The sequence below is a fragment of the Triticum urartu genome, chromosome 3, assembly GCF_003073215.2.
Source record: "Triticum urartu cultivar G1812 chromosome 3, Tu2.1, whole genome shotgun sequence".
Classification (NCBI taxonomy): domain Eukaryota; kingdom Viridiplantae; phylum Streptophyta; class Magnoliopsida; order Poales; family Poaceae; genus Triticum; species Triticum urartu.
The window spans coordinates 202893324-202908371 of NC_053024.1; the positions used below are offsets into that span (position 1 = coordinate 202893324).

The following is a 15048-nucleotide window of genomic DNA, read 5'->3' on the forward strand; positions in this document are numbered from 1 at the left end:
CTCATCAGTCTCGTGGCAGTTTGGCTCTCACCCAGAAGAAGTACTCTCTTGATCTCTTGCGCCGTGATGTTATGCTCAAGTGCAAGACATCACCTACGCCCATGTCCTCCACTGACAAACTTTCAGCTGCTGATGGTGCTCTTCTATCTCCTGAGGATGCTACTGAGTACAGGAGTATTCTTGGTGGCTTGCAGTATCTGACGATCACGCGTCCTGATCTCTCCTTTGCGGTTAACAGGGTGTGCCAGTATCTTCATGCATCTACTGATGTACACTGGTCTGCTGTGAAGCGCATACTGCGTTATGTATGTCTCACTGTCTCCTTTGGTCTTCACCTACGCCCTTGTTCCTCCGGAGTTCTTTCTGCATTCTCTGATGTTGATTGGGCTGGGTGTCCAGATGACAGGCGATCTATAGGGGGACATGCTGTGTTCTTGGGTCCTAATCTGATCGCCTGGAGTGCACGCAAGCAAGCCATTGTTTCCCGCAGCAGCACAGAAGCTGAGTACAAGTCGGTTGCCAATGCGACTACCGAACTTATATGGATTGAGTCCCTACATCGAGAGCTAGGAGTTGCTCAGCCACATCCTTCGGTCCTTTGGTGTGACATCATCAGTGCTACGTTTCTGCCATCAAACCCAGTGTTCCATGCACGGACTAAACACATTGAGATTGACTATCATTTTGTGAGGGAACTTGTTGCACAGAAGCTACTACAAGTTAGGTTTATCTCTTCAAAAGATCAACTTGCAGATATCTTCACCAAGCCTCTACCTTCTCGCATGTTTGAGGTCTATAGGCGCAATCTCAACCTCCTAGATAATTCAGGAGTGAGTTGAGATTGAGGGAGGGTGTTAGACTTCGTATTGTAGCCCTACTGTGTAATCCATACCATATTGGTATTAGACTTGTATGTCATCATTATATATATGTGACAGGCCACCCCATAGAGGGTTGAGCCAGTTCCCTCAAAACCTACGTTTTACAGTGGTGTTGCCGGCTTCTCTTGCGTGAGTTGTCACCGTCATACGATCTCCTCAACGTAGCCGCATGGGGGCGTCTCCCTCCGTGTCTTGAAGGTGCTGCTCCCAGACACTCGTGTAATATCCTGACCTGGGTATACAAGAGATAGATGAATGTATAAAAATTATGTTGACCCGGACGAAGCTCCACGTCGTGCCATCGGTAGCACGATTGTCAGTCGTCCCGCGCAGGATCTGCACTGGTGCACGCCACCTTCGAGTGGGCGTGGTCCTTAACGTGCGATCCACCGGATCGTAGACGCAGCCGCTGGTGCGTTCTGCTCGCTACCATGCGTCCTCCTCGGCGCACGCACTGCCGCGGCCGGGCAGCACCAGGCCGCGTGCATGTTACCGGGCAAGTGCGTCGCGCCCTCTCCTCGGCCTCCTCCGTCCATCTCGTTGATGTTGTCGCCATGGGCGCGTCTCAACTTCAACTTGGCTCGAGTGCGGGTCGGGTAGTACAAACAATGCTATCGAATTAGAAATCAATGATTTATTTGAGCTGAACTTCATATAAAACTTTATTTTGCTCCAGCCTAGAACGGGCCATATAGGGGTGGGCATAAAAACCAACAAACCGAACACCGGACCGAAGCCGAAACCAAAAAAACCGAATTTTTGGTTTTTATCAATAATATATAAGAAAATCGGTTTCTGCTTGTACTAACCGAACAAGGTTCGGTTTGTTCGGTTAGCCGAAACAAAACCGAACACAGCGTATGTGAGACACATAGACAGTACGCTGAGTACCCAAACTGACAAAAGAAACAGTACGCAGACGCAAGACTACAGTGGAGCGGCGCGCTGTCCATCTTTCCTCTGCGCACTGCGCAGCCTGCCACACTTCCCTTCGATGAAGGCCTAGAGTTGATTTTTTTAATAGGGCAAGGCCTCAACGTTGCCACGCAGCCAGCCACTAGCCCATGTTTTTTTAGCAAAAGGTACTAGCCCACAGGCAAACTGCGACGTGACTTTCTTTGACCATGGGCCGATCACGTGCATGCATGCTAGCCCGCATGTGAAGATAATCAGAGACACCATATATTTATTTAGTCCCACCTCGCCTGGCCGATGACGTGCGGCAAAGATTTCTCGCTATATAAGAGTATGCCCCTGGCACAGTCCTTCAAAGCATGGTCTAATCGGTGTAAACCGAAAACCGTACCGAATTGTCGGTTAACTGAATTTTCGGTTAGTTATTTTGAGTTACCAATTTCGGTTTTTGGTTTTGCAAACCGAATTTAAATATAAACCGAATGGTAGAAACCGAAGTTTCGGTTTATACCGAACGCCCACCCCTAGGGCCATGGCCCTTTTAGCCCTGCTGAAGCTCCGCCGGCGCTCTCTGATTTGTGTGTCCCCTACATTTATAGGCAAAGGAGCAAGGCGCAGGTGACGCGCACAACCATTTGGCCCCTCCGATTTTGTTGGAAGAGATACAGATGGCAAAACAGTATCGATGTTTATCTATTCGATCGGTTTACAGCACGGCAACTATCGATCAGATATTCAGGTATACGTACGCGTATTTGCCGGCCGACTTGTAGGTATTCAGGAAAGTACGTATGAGCCCTGGCTAATCATATACCCTTAGCCTACGTGGTGGAGCCCCACTTGACCCAATTTGATGCTTGCATGCGCTAAGAATACGCATGCAATCTTTGGATAAAAAAAAAAAGAATACGCATGCAATCTTACCACAGCAAACAGGTTAGGCATTGTATCCATATACTCCTACATCACGCATGGGCCATGCAAAATGCACCCCGTTATGTACAACTGGAACAGGTATCATCCTGCCGTGACGGGATCGTCATATTAACCGGCGAGTTCACCGTATACGACTGTTCCACGGTAGGTACACATGTCTTGGACCTCCGATCACATTCAATGCCCGCGTACACTCGCCAGTGTTCGATTGGCACCCATAGCTTTAGCAGGCGAGCCCATGTGCAACATCGCCATGTCACCTGCAAGTAAAAATAATTACATTAAGTCCAGAAAGTAGCTCATACAAGATGGATTCATAGTACATGATGACAATCACTGCTGAGGGGTTCTTGGAATCTTCGTTCATAAAAAATGTGCACTACAGTCCGATCAGGTGTTAATGCTACTAGAATGATTATAGGTTTGTTGGAGCTCTAAAAACATATTTTGGTGGTGCTAGAACTTGCTGAAACAGAATGCTTGAAGGAAGCAAAACATTTGTCAGCTCCCACCAGGCTTCCGATATATATACATGACTAAACAACACGCATAAAATGAATAAGCCTACTAATGATTCTACTGGAGCAGTGGAGCGTCATGGGGTTGAAATAACTAGAGTTGGACAACTGAAAAAGATTAACAAGTGAGCAGATCTAAAGCATAGAATGACAAGAGAAAATGCAGAAATGATAGAAAGATGTAAATGCAAAAACTGAACATCTAACTGAACTTGTCATAACCTGGCAGTGTTTTTGGCGAAGGATAAGCTTGGGATGAGTTTGGGAGAGGAGCAGAGAGTGAGACAGAATGGAAATGGAGAAGGGCGGAGGAGAAAAAAGCGAAACAAGTGGGACGGTTGTTCGATGGAATTTTTTTATTTTTGAGGGCAATTCGATGGAAGTAAATGCCGGCACGTATGTGCTTGGTGGGCATACGGCGTCCCCGTACAGGACGTGGGATTTTTATCTGGGCCGGGATGCACTTGACGGACGGAGACGTAGTGATTGCGCTGCAGAGGGCCATGACTCGGGAATATATATAATCCATATACGACTGCCTTGCCTGTACGTCCTAAAATACACGAGGGAGTGCGAATCTAGGAGAGAGAGAGCGGGGATGATAAAGCGGGCAGGTGCGCTCGCGCTCAGACTAGCACTTTCGTCGTTTGCTAGTCGTTTGTTGCTTTTACAGAAACGTGCGCAAAGGCACTATAATCGTCAAGATTCTGACTATGTGGCTAACGGGAAGAGATAAGGGCATGGAAGAAATACGTCAAGGACTTGAGTGAAAAGAAAAGAAGTAACCAGGGAAAGCAAAAGAAGAAAATGGACATTGTGAAGAAATTGTGAAGATTCCGACTATGTGGTTAACGAGAAGAGACAAGGGCATGAAAGAAATGCGTCAAGGACTTTGAGAAGAAAAGAAGTAACCAGGGGCAAGCTAAAGAAATAACTGGACCTTCTTGCGAAGAAAGAAGAAAAGGAGAAGGGCCAAAGAGCAATAGTGGCAGATCAGGAAGGGGATCAAAATCCCTAGCCGCACCTCCATTGCAAATCGAACCTGGCTACATCTCCTTCTCCCCCAACCTCTGGGGTGGTGGTGCGCCACCCAGTTATCCATCTCCATCTCCACCACGTGCCACCTCCCTTTGCGAGAGCCACTAGCACCCCGGAGCCACAGCGCTACCTCCCTTTGGTGCTGCCTGTTCCTCACCTCTCCGATCTCTGCTGTTGCTCTATGCTGCTCTCTCCCTCCCTCCCTCCCCCTCTCCTCTCTGTCCCTCTGTCTGTGAGTCTGTCTGTCTTTCCCACGCCTTGCTCGCATGATATTGATGGAAGGGAGTTCAATACGAATCAAATCAACAGCAGCAGGGAGAGGATTTGAAGGAGATAAAAGAGGAAGGAGAGCAGATGATAAGATTAGTGGAAAGTTGCAGCAACAGCTGGTGTTGCAACCACCAGTAATGCCAGTGGCCGCCTTGCAAGGCTCAGGTTAGAAACACGCAGGAGGAGGCATGACCGTGCGTGAGTGCAGGGGAGAGAATAGGGTTCAGGGGCCAGCCTTAGACCTCCTCCTGATTACATTTTTAAGAAAACGGTGGGCCCATTTTGAATCGCTCGACTCAAAAGACTAGACTAGTCAACCAGCTAGTGGAGTCGAGTTAATCCCAAGCTACAATACTAGACTAGTTGCACAACTAGTTAAACACCATGGGGATAAATATGCACAAGCAAAAATAATCTCAGAATGCTGAAAACTAAATAACTAAAAACCGAAGGCTACGCAATCATCTTATATATCCTCACATTTTGCGGCTATCGAAAATAGAGGTCCAGATTATTCATTATTATAAGTAACTTCAAGTGGTGACTACGCTGCTACCTTGTCATGGATCATGATAAAGCAGGTGATCACTACCACTATTCAGTATAAAGAGTACAATATCCCCATAACAGTTACTAATTTTACAAGCTGGAATTGTTACCACATGATGCAAAACTGTCAATGATAGGAGGTAAGCAAAAAGTGGGTACCTTCAAAGATTATACTTATCTATCCTACTCAGGCTCTAAATAATACCACCTGAAAAGGTAAACATCGTAATCATTAAGTGAAAAGGACATCAGAAAATGTACAAACCTATCAAAATGCGCTTACCGAAGTTTCGTGCCCTTCTTTTTGGAGTATGGCCTTGGTGGCATGGGCCACACTCTGCCTCTGTACTTCCCGATGTCTCCATGATCTTCTACAGTGAAAAGCGTTCCTCTTCTGAGATTTGCTTCGAGTAATCTTTCTTTAAAGTGCTCATCATTTTCATCACTATGCTTCATTATTGCAGCAGTTTCTTGCTCCAAGAACTCAGATTTCTTGTTCGGGAGAAAGAACCTGGTTTTGATAACTTTTCTTCTTCGCAGTATAACATAGGCATCAAGGCACTGGGATAATCTTCGGAAAGGCACACCAGTCACAAGCTCGTATGCCTTCTCCTCCTCCTCCCGTCTCTTCTCCTCTTCCCGAATCTTAACCTTGTCATCCTCCTCAATGTCATCATTAGCAGGACCCGTCACTGTGTTGCATGAATTGATTTTACCCTCTTCCTGCTCCAGCCCCTTCTCCTCCTCCTCATCCTCCTCCTCAACATCAGCAAGACCAATGTTGCATGAATTTGTTCCATCCTCTTCCTCCTCCAGCCCCTTCTCCTTCTCCTTCTCCTCCTCCCCCTTCTCATCATCATATGCAGTAGCATCATCATTGACACATGTATCAGCAGCAGCAGCAGTAAAAACATCGCCATTATATGAACTGATTCCACCTTCTTTATCCTCCTGCCCCTTCTCCTCCTCCTCATCATCATCAGCAGCAGCAACAGTGCTAACAGTAGAGGCAGCAAAAGTATCAATTGCTGTTTTTTCAGTTATTGTATCCTCTTCCTCCTTCAGCCCCTTCTCCTTCTCCTTCTCCTTCTCCTTCTCCTTCTCCTCCTACCCCTTCTCATCATCATACGCAGTAGCATCATCATTGACACATGTATCAGCAGCAGCAGCAGTAAAAACATCGCCATTATATGAACTGATTCCACCTTCTTTATCCTCCTGCCCCTTCTCCTCCTCCTCATAATTATCATCTTCATCGGCAGCAGCAGCAGCAGCAACAGTAGAGGCAGCAAAAGTATCCATTGCTGTTTTTTCAATTACTTTATCAAGGGCATCCAGAGCAATATGAGATACCTGTCTCTGATTTGTGACACTGCCATCCAAACAAGGTGCTGGAATAGGCACATCAGCATTACAAGCAGCAGCAGTTCCTATAGATCTTTTCTCAGTTATTGTGTCGAGGGCATTGAGAGCACTATGAGAAACTTGTCTGTGGTTTGTCACCGTTCCATCCAAACAAGAGGGTATTGAAATAGGTGCATCCACCTGCTTCCTCTCCAGGGACTTCATGGTGTACTGAAATATCCAATCGTTCTTTCCAGCCTCAGTGGAATACAAAATAAGCATATCAGACGCAACATGGCATGGCAGGTGTCCTTAAAAGACATGTTCTCTTCGTGAGTACTAATAGCATTAACAGCAGCACGAAGCGCGTGTATTTTTAGCTTTAGCCCTGAAACACCACCATCGTACGAACCACCTAAATTTGATAACATCAAATCAGAGGCAATAATATATTTTTCAAAGTTTGCTTCATCATGACTGTCAATGTCTTTGATCTGCCAGCAGCTGTCAATATATTGTTTGAAGGTTGCTTCATCATGCCAACAGAGAAATGGATAGGAAGATTATAAGAAAAGCTTCCATCGTCATTACGACTCCTTCGGACGAAACCCGAAATCCAAATACTTTGACCATCAATCACTACACCAACATCATTATTATTATTCCTGAACCAAAATATAAATGTCCCATCTGCTCTCGAAACAGTGACTTTATTGCCACCAGGTCCAAGCTCATAAACTGTATCAGACCCCGCAAAGTGCCAAAAACGATAAACACTTATTGCCCTCAAATAACTCGCCTGTACCTTGGTGGGACTAGGACTTGTGATGTCAAAAATGACACTGCTCTGCAAAGATGTAAGGGGCTAAGGCAATTAAATACATTGAGAAGCAAAGATGTAAAGGACCAAGGCAATTAAGAGTTACACATTCAGAAGGCAAAGATTATACCTTTATTTCTCCAACATCATAATTGAAAATTCGATTCGGTTCTGGCAGTCCATACAATGTAGACTCATAAAACAGCCGCTTCTTTGCGGCTGACCATTTGGAAAAGAACTGATACTCTGTTTCTGGTACCATTGCCTTGATTTTAAGGTTGATTTCTTCGTCCGACAGAATACTCACGTTCATCTGAAACAAAATTTTACAGATCAATTTACTGAACATCATAAAGAATGCAGATATATACATGGCGAATTCTTGCAACATTAAATTCATTAACATGTTGAAATGCATATCAATTTAACACACCTTAGTCGATGAAATTCTTCTCAAAGTGGTTTCCTTATGTGAAACGTCTAGCGGCTGAAAATGCATTGAATTCTTATCATGAGAATTATAGCATAAAAGATTTCAATTCATAAACATATAATGATACTGCATAATCAATATAAAGTTCACTTGGCACCTTGTTCTCAGCATAAGTCTCAATAATACCAGCCACGGACCAGTTCAAAATATCTGAAATTTCTGTGGTCCATGGGAAAAGAAACTCAACAATATCAACATGTTTACGTTGTGCGGCAACTTGTATTGGCTTCAACCCATCGACATGCTATAGGAAAGAAAAGGATAATAAACAGTCAAAACTTAGTTTTACTTGGCAGTACAAGAAACATGCAAAATTCAACGAAATGTGAGTGTACAATATAACCAAGATGCACAAAAGGTTCATAGTTGCAGCTACAATGCAAAAAAACAAAGTTCAATGATTATACGTTTTTTTAGTATGAAAAAGAAGCAATAGCATCGCTAAACCGGCAAATACAGGTATCGCTCAGATTAGTGTGGATACAACAGGTGTTCTTTCCAATTTGTAAAGAAACGTAAAAAATATGAAGGTTTATTCAAGAAAAATTGAAGTTCGTTGATTACATCACAATAATCTGGGTCAGCTCCATATTTTAGAAACCAATCGACTAGCTTGATGCTCCCACTAGCAGCAGCAGCGTGTAGAGGATTCTTGATAAATTTAGGATCTGCGCCTGCCTATTTTGCAGAAAATGTAGTTAGTTTAAGAAGTAAATACAAATGTAGAAGTTTCACTGAGTAAATACAAATATGTTACATGCTGAAATGAACACAAAACAGAAACAGAGCAATAATGAACCCAAAAGGGGCTTGATTAATTCTGTACCTCTATTAAAAGATCAAAACACTCGAATGAACCGAAGGAGACAGCACAAGATAGAGGTGTGACTTCATGAACGGAATTGAACTCTGGTTCTGGCTGCACCTGCAAAATCATCGATGTCATAGCTACATGTTCTATAAACCTTCATGAGGAAATTATAATGAAAATTCACCTTAGCACCGTGTTCTATGAGAAACTTGACTGCACATATTTGTCTGCACCTAGCAGCACACGCAAGTGCAGTACCCTCAAAGCCTTTGGCATCAACATTAACTCCCTTGTCAAGTAGAAGCTTCATTATTCCTAATCTTCCTGTATTAAGAAACATACACAACATTATATTACTCCCATTTTAATGAAAACAAAAAACAAGGTATCACTTACCAAACTTTGCAGCCATACACAGTATAGTTGGCCCAATATTCAGGACAGATGGATCGGCCCCGTTGTTGAGCAGGCATTCAACAGTTTCCATATGACTTTTATCTGTAGCTATCTTCAATGCTGTTTGACCTGAAATTTATTCAGAGATAACGTAGACAACATATAAACACTAGGTACAACTAACGCCTATATTCCATCACACGATAGATGTACAGGACAATCAAATAGCATGCTATCATTAAGAAAGCTACACATACGAAGTATTTTAATGATATAGCATCCATCTACTAGTTTTCTTTTGTCATATTGTATCCGTCTTCCAATCTTTTCCTACTTGATGAAATTTGTGCAGCAATTAACATTACACGCTGTTACAATTTCAGGAAGATGACTGTCTGTTTTTACTAAGAACATCAAGCACATCGTGATATATGACCCAGAAGTACAATGGGTGTGAAACCAGTACAAATTGCAGTTTAGACACATATCAAACTGCAATAACACTCTATCCATCTCCAATTATACTCGAAACGAACTGCACCACCAAACTGTGCTGCATGGGCCGATTTCAGATTTAAAATTCTATACTCTGATGCTATTGTGGTACTGTAACTGAACCAAAGGGTATTTTTTAGGCATGAATGGAAGGAGTTAAATATAGAATATGAATATGGAAACCACCCTTTAATTTACTCTCCGGTTGCTACTTTCTACAAGGGTTTAATCCATGCAAGGGTTCAATCAGATATACCTGAGGGTTTACAAGTTTATTATACAAACCTAGTTTATTCACGAACATATATTATTTAATAATATACTAAGAAAATACCTAACAAAAATTATTTAAAAAGGAAATCATGCTACACATGCATAAAAAATTTAAGTAGTACCTTTACCATAGGCAGCATTCACATCGATGCCAACTTCACTAATTAGATATGAGCAGATATCCGCCTTGCCTTTGCGAGCTGCAAGGTGAAGCAACGTTCGACTCTTGCTGTCCCGAAAGCTGGCGACCATATCATTCCCCTCCTTCTCAATAAGTTCCATAACATCTTCATCGTAAACGGAAAATCAGTTGGTAACACGGGAAAGGAAAGCGTCAGGTCAGATCAGACTAGAGCCTACCTTTCAGTGCCATAGAGTATTTGACAAAAAACTACCACATTAGGGGTTACCGTCCCACAGAACTACCACATTCAAAAAAGTGACTGATAACTACCAAAAAATTCTAATTTTGTGACTAAAAACTACCACATTTGAAAAATGACCGGTTTAGACGATTTAAACACGTTTATGACATGCGGGACCCACCCGTCAGGGGTGACGTGGCGGCACGGTCAACCTTGTTTATTTAGACCGTTAAGTTGAGCGTTATGACAAGTGGGGCCCACACGGTATTCTTCTTCCTCCTCTCCGTATCTTCCTTTGGCATTTTACCAAACACCTCCTGTGCATGGGAGGGAAGCGGGTCAACTCCGGTGACGCGCCCGCCGTGAAGACGCCCCCGTCGCTCCTGACCGAGGAAGATGGTCCAGAGGACGCCACATCCTCGCGCGCCCAGGACGACAGCGAGGTGCGCGCCTCACCTGCTTGAGGTGCTTTGCCAAGGTGCTCGCACGTGCTGCAGGAGCTGCTCGTCGTGGTGCTCGCGCACTGTGGCCGAGCCTCGTGGAGGGCGGGAGCCTCAATGTCTCGTTCCAGCGGAAGGGGAGGAGGGTGTTGCGGAGCTCTGGCTCACCCGCGGTCATCGCAGGAGGCGAGAGGAGGCCGGAGCTGTGGTGCTGCTGCTTGCGGCCGCTGCTACTGCTCCTATGTTGGAGGATGTTGCGGTGGTCTTTTTGGAGGTGGCAGCGAAGGACACGGCTTCGACGGCCGAAACACGGTAGTGGCCACGGCCTTGGCGAGCACCCCGGACACCTCGACCTCCGCCGCGCTGTTGGACGCGGAGGGCATGGGGAACTTGACCGTGGCGTGCACAGAGGCGGAGAGGTGGGCCAGGTCCTTCTCGGCGCGACGCAGGGACCGAACCGCGAATGCGAGCCTGTTGCCGCCTCGGCGCCGGAGTGCGGCCTGCGGCTCGGCGGCAAGGGGATGAGCAGGAGCTCGGCGTGCACGTCGAGGCGAGCGAGGCCCGTGGTGCTGTTGCTTGCAGCCGCTGCTACTGCTCCTTGCCGCTGACCACGAGCTCCAGCTCGAAGGGAGGCCGGCGAGGGCGGCAGCAGCAGGGCCTAGAGCTCGCAGCACCTCGGCTTCGCGTGCGGCTGCGCGGGCTTCTCTTCCGGCACCCTCTGGCATGGAAGGCCACCGGAGTGCAGGGCGGCAAAGGCCACCGGAGCATGAGGGGGCGACTGGGCGCCCACTGAAAGCAGCATAGGATGATGCACAGGAGGTGTTTGGTAAAATGCCAAAGGAAGATACAGAGAGGAGGAAGAAGAACGGCTGTGGGCCCCACCTGTCATAACGGTCAACTTAACGGTCAAACTAAACAGAGTTGACCGTGCCGCCACATCACCCTTGACGGGTGGGTCCTGCATGTCATAAACATGTTTAAATCGTCTAAACCGGTCATTTATCAAAAGTGGTAGTTTTTAGTCACAAAATTAGAAATTTTTGGTACTTATCAGTCACTTTTTTGAATGTGGTAGTTCTGTGGGACGGCAACCCCTAATGTGGTAGTTTTTTGTGAAATACTCCAGTGCCATATGTCCATCGCGCGCGGATATTATCAAAGCTTCCATGACACCAGCCGCGAACGAGAAGGGAGAGGGAGGATTCTTAGCCTCCAACGAGGAATCTAGGGTCTGCATCCCGATAATCAATTAACCTGGTTCGGCATCTAAGGAAACGAAACGCGGGGAGCAGAGGAGGCGAGTCCGAGCTTACCTGCAGGTCGCGGTGCACGCTCCAGTCGCCCCCGTCGTACACGTCGTCGCCGCCGCCTTAAATCGGAAGGCAGCTGATGTAGTCGGCTCGCCTCGGTCGCTGCAGCTCTGGAGCAGGAGAGGAGGCAGCAGAGCGGCGCCGGCTCGTCCCGTTCCTAGACGGAAGCGACGGGGGTGGTGGCTCTGGTCGTCGAGCTCGCCCCGTTGGAGATGAAGGCGCTGGGGGGTTGGACCAGGAGGAGAGGAGGCGACGGAGCTCGTCGGGGTGGCGGAAGGGGCGGACGCGAGGCTGCGGCTGCGGCTGCGCTCGGGGTGACTCGGGCGCGTCGGGAAATGGGCGAGTAGGGAAGGGTCGGAAAGCAACTCGGGCCTCCCCGTGCTCCCATGATACGGACTCCCGAGAGCCCTTGATCTGAGATCCAATGGTTGAGCTTCTGCAAGTTTGCAAAACCCCCTCCAAAATCTGATATTTACACGCAAGTCTAGAAGTTTTGGTCAGTGGGCGTTGGAGGGAAAGTATTAGGTGCTAGGTGGTACGCCCTGTGTGCTCCCATCCATGATACGGACCCCTGAGAGCCCAATGATTGCATAAGGTCTGCAAGTTCGCAACAAAAAAAAACCTTCAAAATCTCATATTTACACACAAATCTAGAAGCTTGGTCTTTGGCCGTTGGATCTCAGATCCAAGGTCTCTCGGTATCAGCTGATATTTTCCCGTGTCTCCAATGTTGACTTCAAATTTCCTCCCGCATCCATACATGGACACAGGGCCAGTTCGCGGACACGAATGCATGAGCCAGCCATCCAACGCTATATGTATACATCGGGTCCCAATCTTTTTTAAGTCTGCATGTTCAAATAGCCGCATATATAGTCTAGCATGGTTCAAATGTTCAAATGCACCTATAGTTCTAATTAAAAAAAATCAAATATTACACTCCAACATTGTTGTACCCTCTAACCGTCCACGGATATTCAATTAAATCTTTCTTCAGTTGCTCGATGCTGAATTTGTGATGCATTTGAACAAACTCTGTAAATGTGGCAGGATTTTGATCTCGAAGTTCGATAGGATCACTCATATTCTCAAATGCAAGAGTTGTGACAGCATCCTCACCCTCATCCTCAATGATCATGTTGTGCGTGACCACACAAATAGGTTATCACCTCTCACAAGGTCTCCAAATCTCGTTGTTTAGAAGGTCCACGAACAACTGCAATACATGCCAACAGAACTTCAAATGCCCTCTCAATATCCTTTCTAACTGGTTGTACCGTTGAAGGTGACAGACTCGTCGAGTGCCGGCGGGGGTGTGGCGTGGCGGCCGGGGTGGTAGAGCAACGGCGAAGGCAAGAGAGAAAGATGAAAGGAGAGAAAATGGGAGGATGGATGCGGGGGGTCCAGGAGTGGTTTTGGTGGGGTTTTGGGTGGGCTGGGGGTGTCGGAGTCCTATGTGATTGATGTCCGGACTCCCGCAAAGCCCCCCAGTTTGTCTCGGGTTTACAGGAAAAAAGTAGTTCCAGACCGCTCGGCGGATCAATACAGATCCGTGTTGGATGGCCAAACACGTTAGGACCGCGCAGTCTGGGCGGTTATGGGAGGTTGAGGGTCCGCTTTGGAGATGACCTAATAGCATCTTTAACAAATCTCGTGTGAGTATAAAATCCCCATAAGCGGTACCTAGCCGAACATATATCTCTACTCCTAAAGGGGACTTGGTAGCCCGGTATCCAGGTTTATTTTCGTCGGTCTATTTTTGCCTCACCTCCCACCACCCCCTCCCAGGCCGGTTCGCCTCACCTTTCCCCACTAGTAGAACATTTGTGCGTTGCTACGGACTACAATGCATGCATATAAATGAATCAAATGAATTGTTAAGATCATTTTCAAGGTTGAATCTCATTTCTCCTACATATGTCCGAGTCTTGCTACGGGCTACAACGCATATAAATGTATGATACAAATGGTTAAGGTCTTCTTCAAGGTGAATCTCATTTCTCCTTCATACGTCTGGACGTGGTCGCACATCAAACGGACGCCCAACGAGCTTCCCAAAATTCAACTGCCCGGACAGTCCGGACTTCCCCTAATCTAGCCCTATGTGAGGAAGAAATGTGGTTCTCCGGACTATCTTTCATGTTATCTCCAACATGTGGTCCCAACATAAAACCCCACCACACGACGCACCCTTCATTTTTACTATCGAACCCTCCCTTTCCCACTCGGTTTCCCGCCATAATAGGACATTTCTTCATGGACCCCTCTCCTTTAAAACTGGATGACGCCTATCTCACCTTCGCCATGGCGCCCTCTCTCCTTCACACCTTATTTCCCCATGGACCGCCAAGGAGGGGTCCCCCGTGAGCTGCCCCGATTTCCAACACGACCCTCTTGTGTTCATGTCGATCCACCATTGCCATCAACAGGAGGAGGCATGCACCACCCGTGATGCCTACTACTTGTGAGTTGCGTTGAGATTTTCCCCGAAGAGGAAGGGTGGAGCAGTACAATAGAGATAAGTATTTCCCTCGGTGAGAACCAAGGTTTATCAAACCAATAGGAGAATCACACAAACCCTCGTGAACATCACCTGGACACACAAAAGCAAACACTTGCACTTAACGGGGGAAAGAGGGTTGTCAATCTCCTTGAACTCGTTACTTGCAAGGATCAAACCTTGTATAGGTAGATAGATATATTGCAAAATAAAATAAAAGTAAATAAATTGCAGCAAGATATTATTTGTTTTTATAATATGATAGAGTAGACCCCGGTGGGTCATAGTTTTCACTAGAGGCTTCTCTCTCGAACACATAGCATACAGTTGATACGTCTTCAGCGTATCTATAATTTTTTATTGTTCCATGCTATTATATTATCTATTTTGGATGTTTTATATGCATTACTATGCTATTTTGCATTATTTTGGGGATTAACTTATTAACCTAGAGCCCAGTGCCAGTTTCTGTTTTTTCCTTGTTTTTGAGTTTTACAGAAAAGGAATATCAAACGGAGTTCAAACGAAATAAAACTTTCGCGATGATTTTTCTTGGACCAGAAGACATCCACGGAGTTTGGAGAGGGGGCCAGAAGAGTCCCGAGAACTCCTCAAGCCCTCAGGGCACCCCCAGGTGCTTCTCTGGCCCAAAGGATGTCTCCTGGCCCATAAAAAATCATCGTGGAGTTTCACT

General features: G+C 46.2%; 1 protein-coding gene across 3 annotated transcripts; it reads right to left on the bottom strand.

Annotated features, from left to right (window-relative positions):
- Positions 1-2695: 2695 nt before the first annotated feature.
- On the bottom strand, positions 2696-12207 carry LOC125543601 (ankyrin-3-like). Of its 3 annotated transcripts, none has more exons than XM_048706991.1 (12): positions 11858-12207; positions 9862-10026; positions 8972-9100; positions 8760-8899; positions 8591-8689; positions 8329-8442; positions 7862-8008; positions 7705-7758; positions 7402-7584; positions 5391-7298; positions 5267-5315; positions 2696-2992 (listed from the first exon to the last, which is right to left on the bottom strand). In XM_048706991.1, the coding sequence occupies exons 2-10, from the start codon at positions 10019-10021 to the stop codon at positions 6882-6884; spliced, it is 1443 nt and encodes a 480-aa protein (XP_048562948.1). In that variant the 5' UTR covers positions 10022-10026; positions 11858-12207; the 3' UTR covers positions 2696-2992; positions 5267-5315; positions 5391-6881. The 3 variants fall into 3 exon arrangements, with proteins under 3 accessions (XP_048562948.1, XP_048562947.1, XP_048562949.1); XM_048706990.1 differs by lacking the exon at positions 11858-12207 and adding an exon at positions 10100-10297; XM_048706992.1 differs by lacking the exons at positions 2696-2992; positions 5267-5315; positions 11858-12207 and adding an exon at positions 10100-10297 and having other exon boundaries at positions 7142-7293.
- Positions 12208-15048: the final 2841 nt, after the last annotated feature.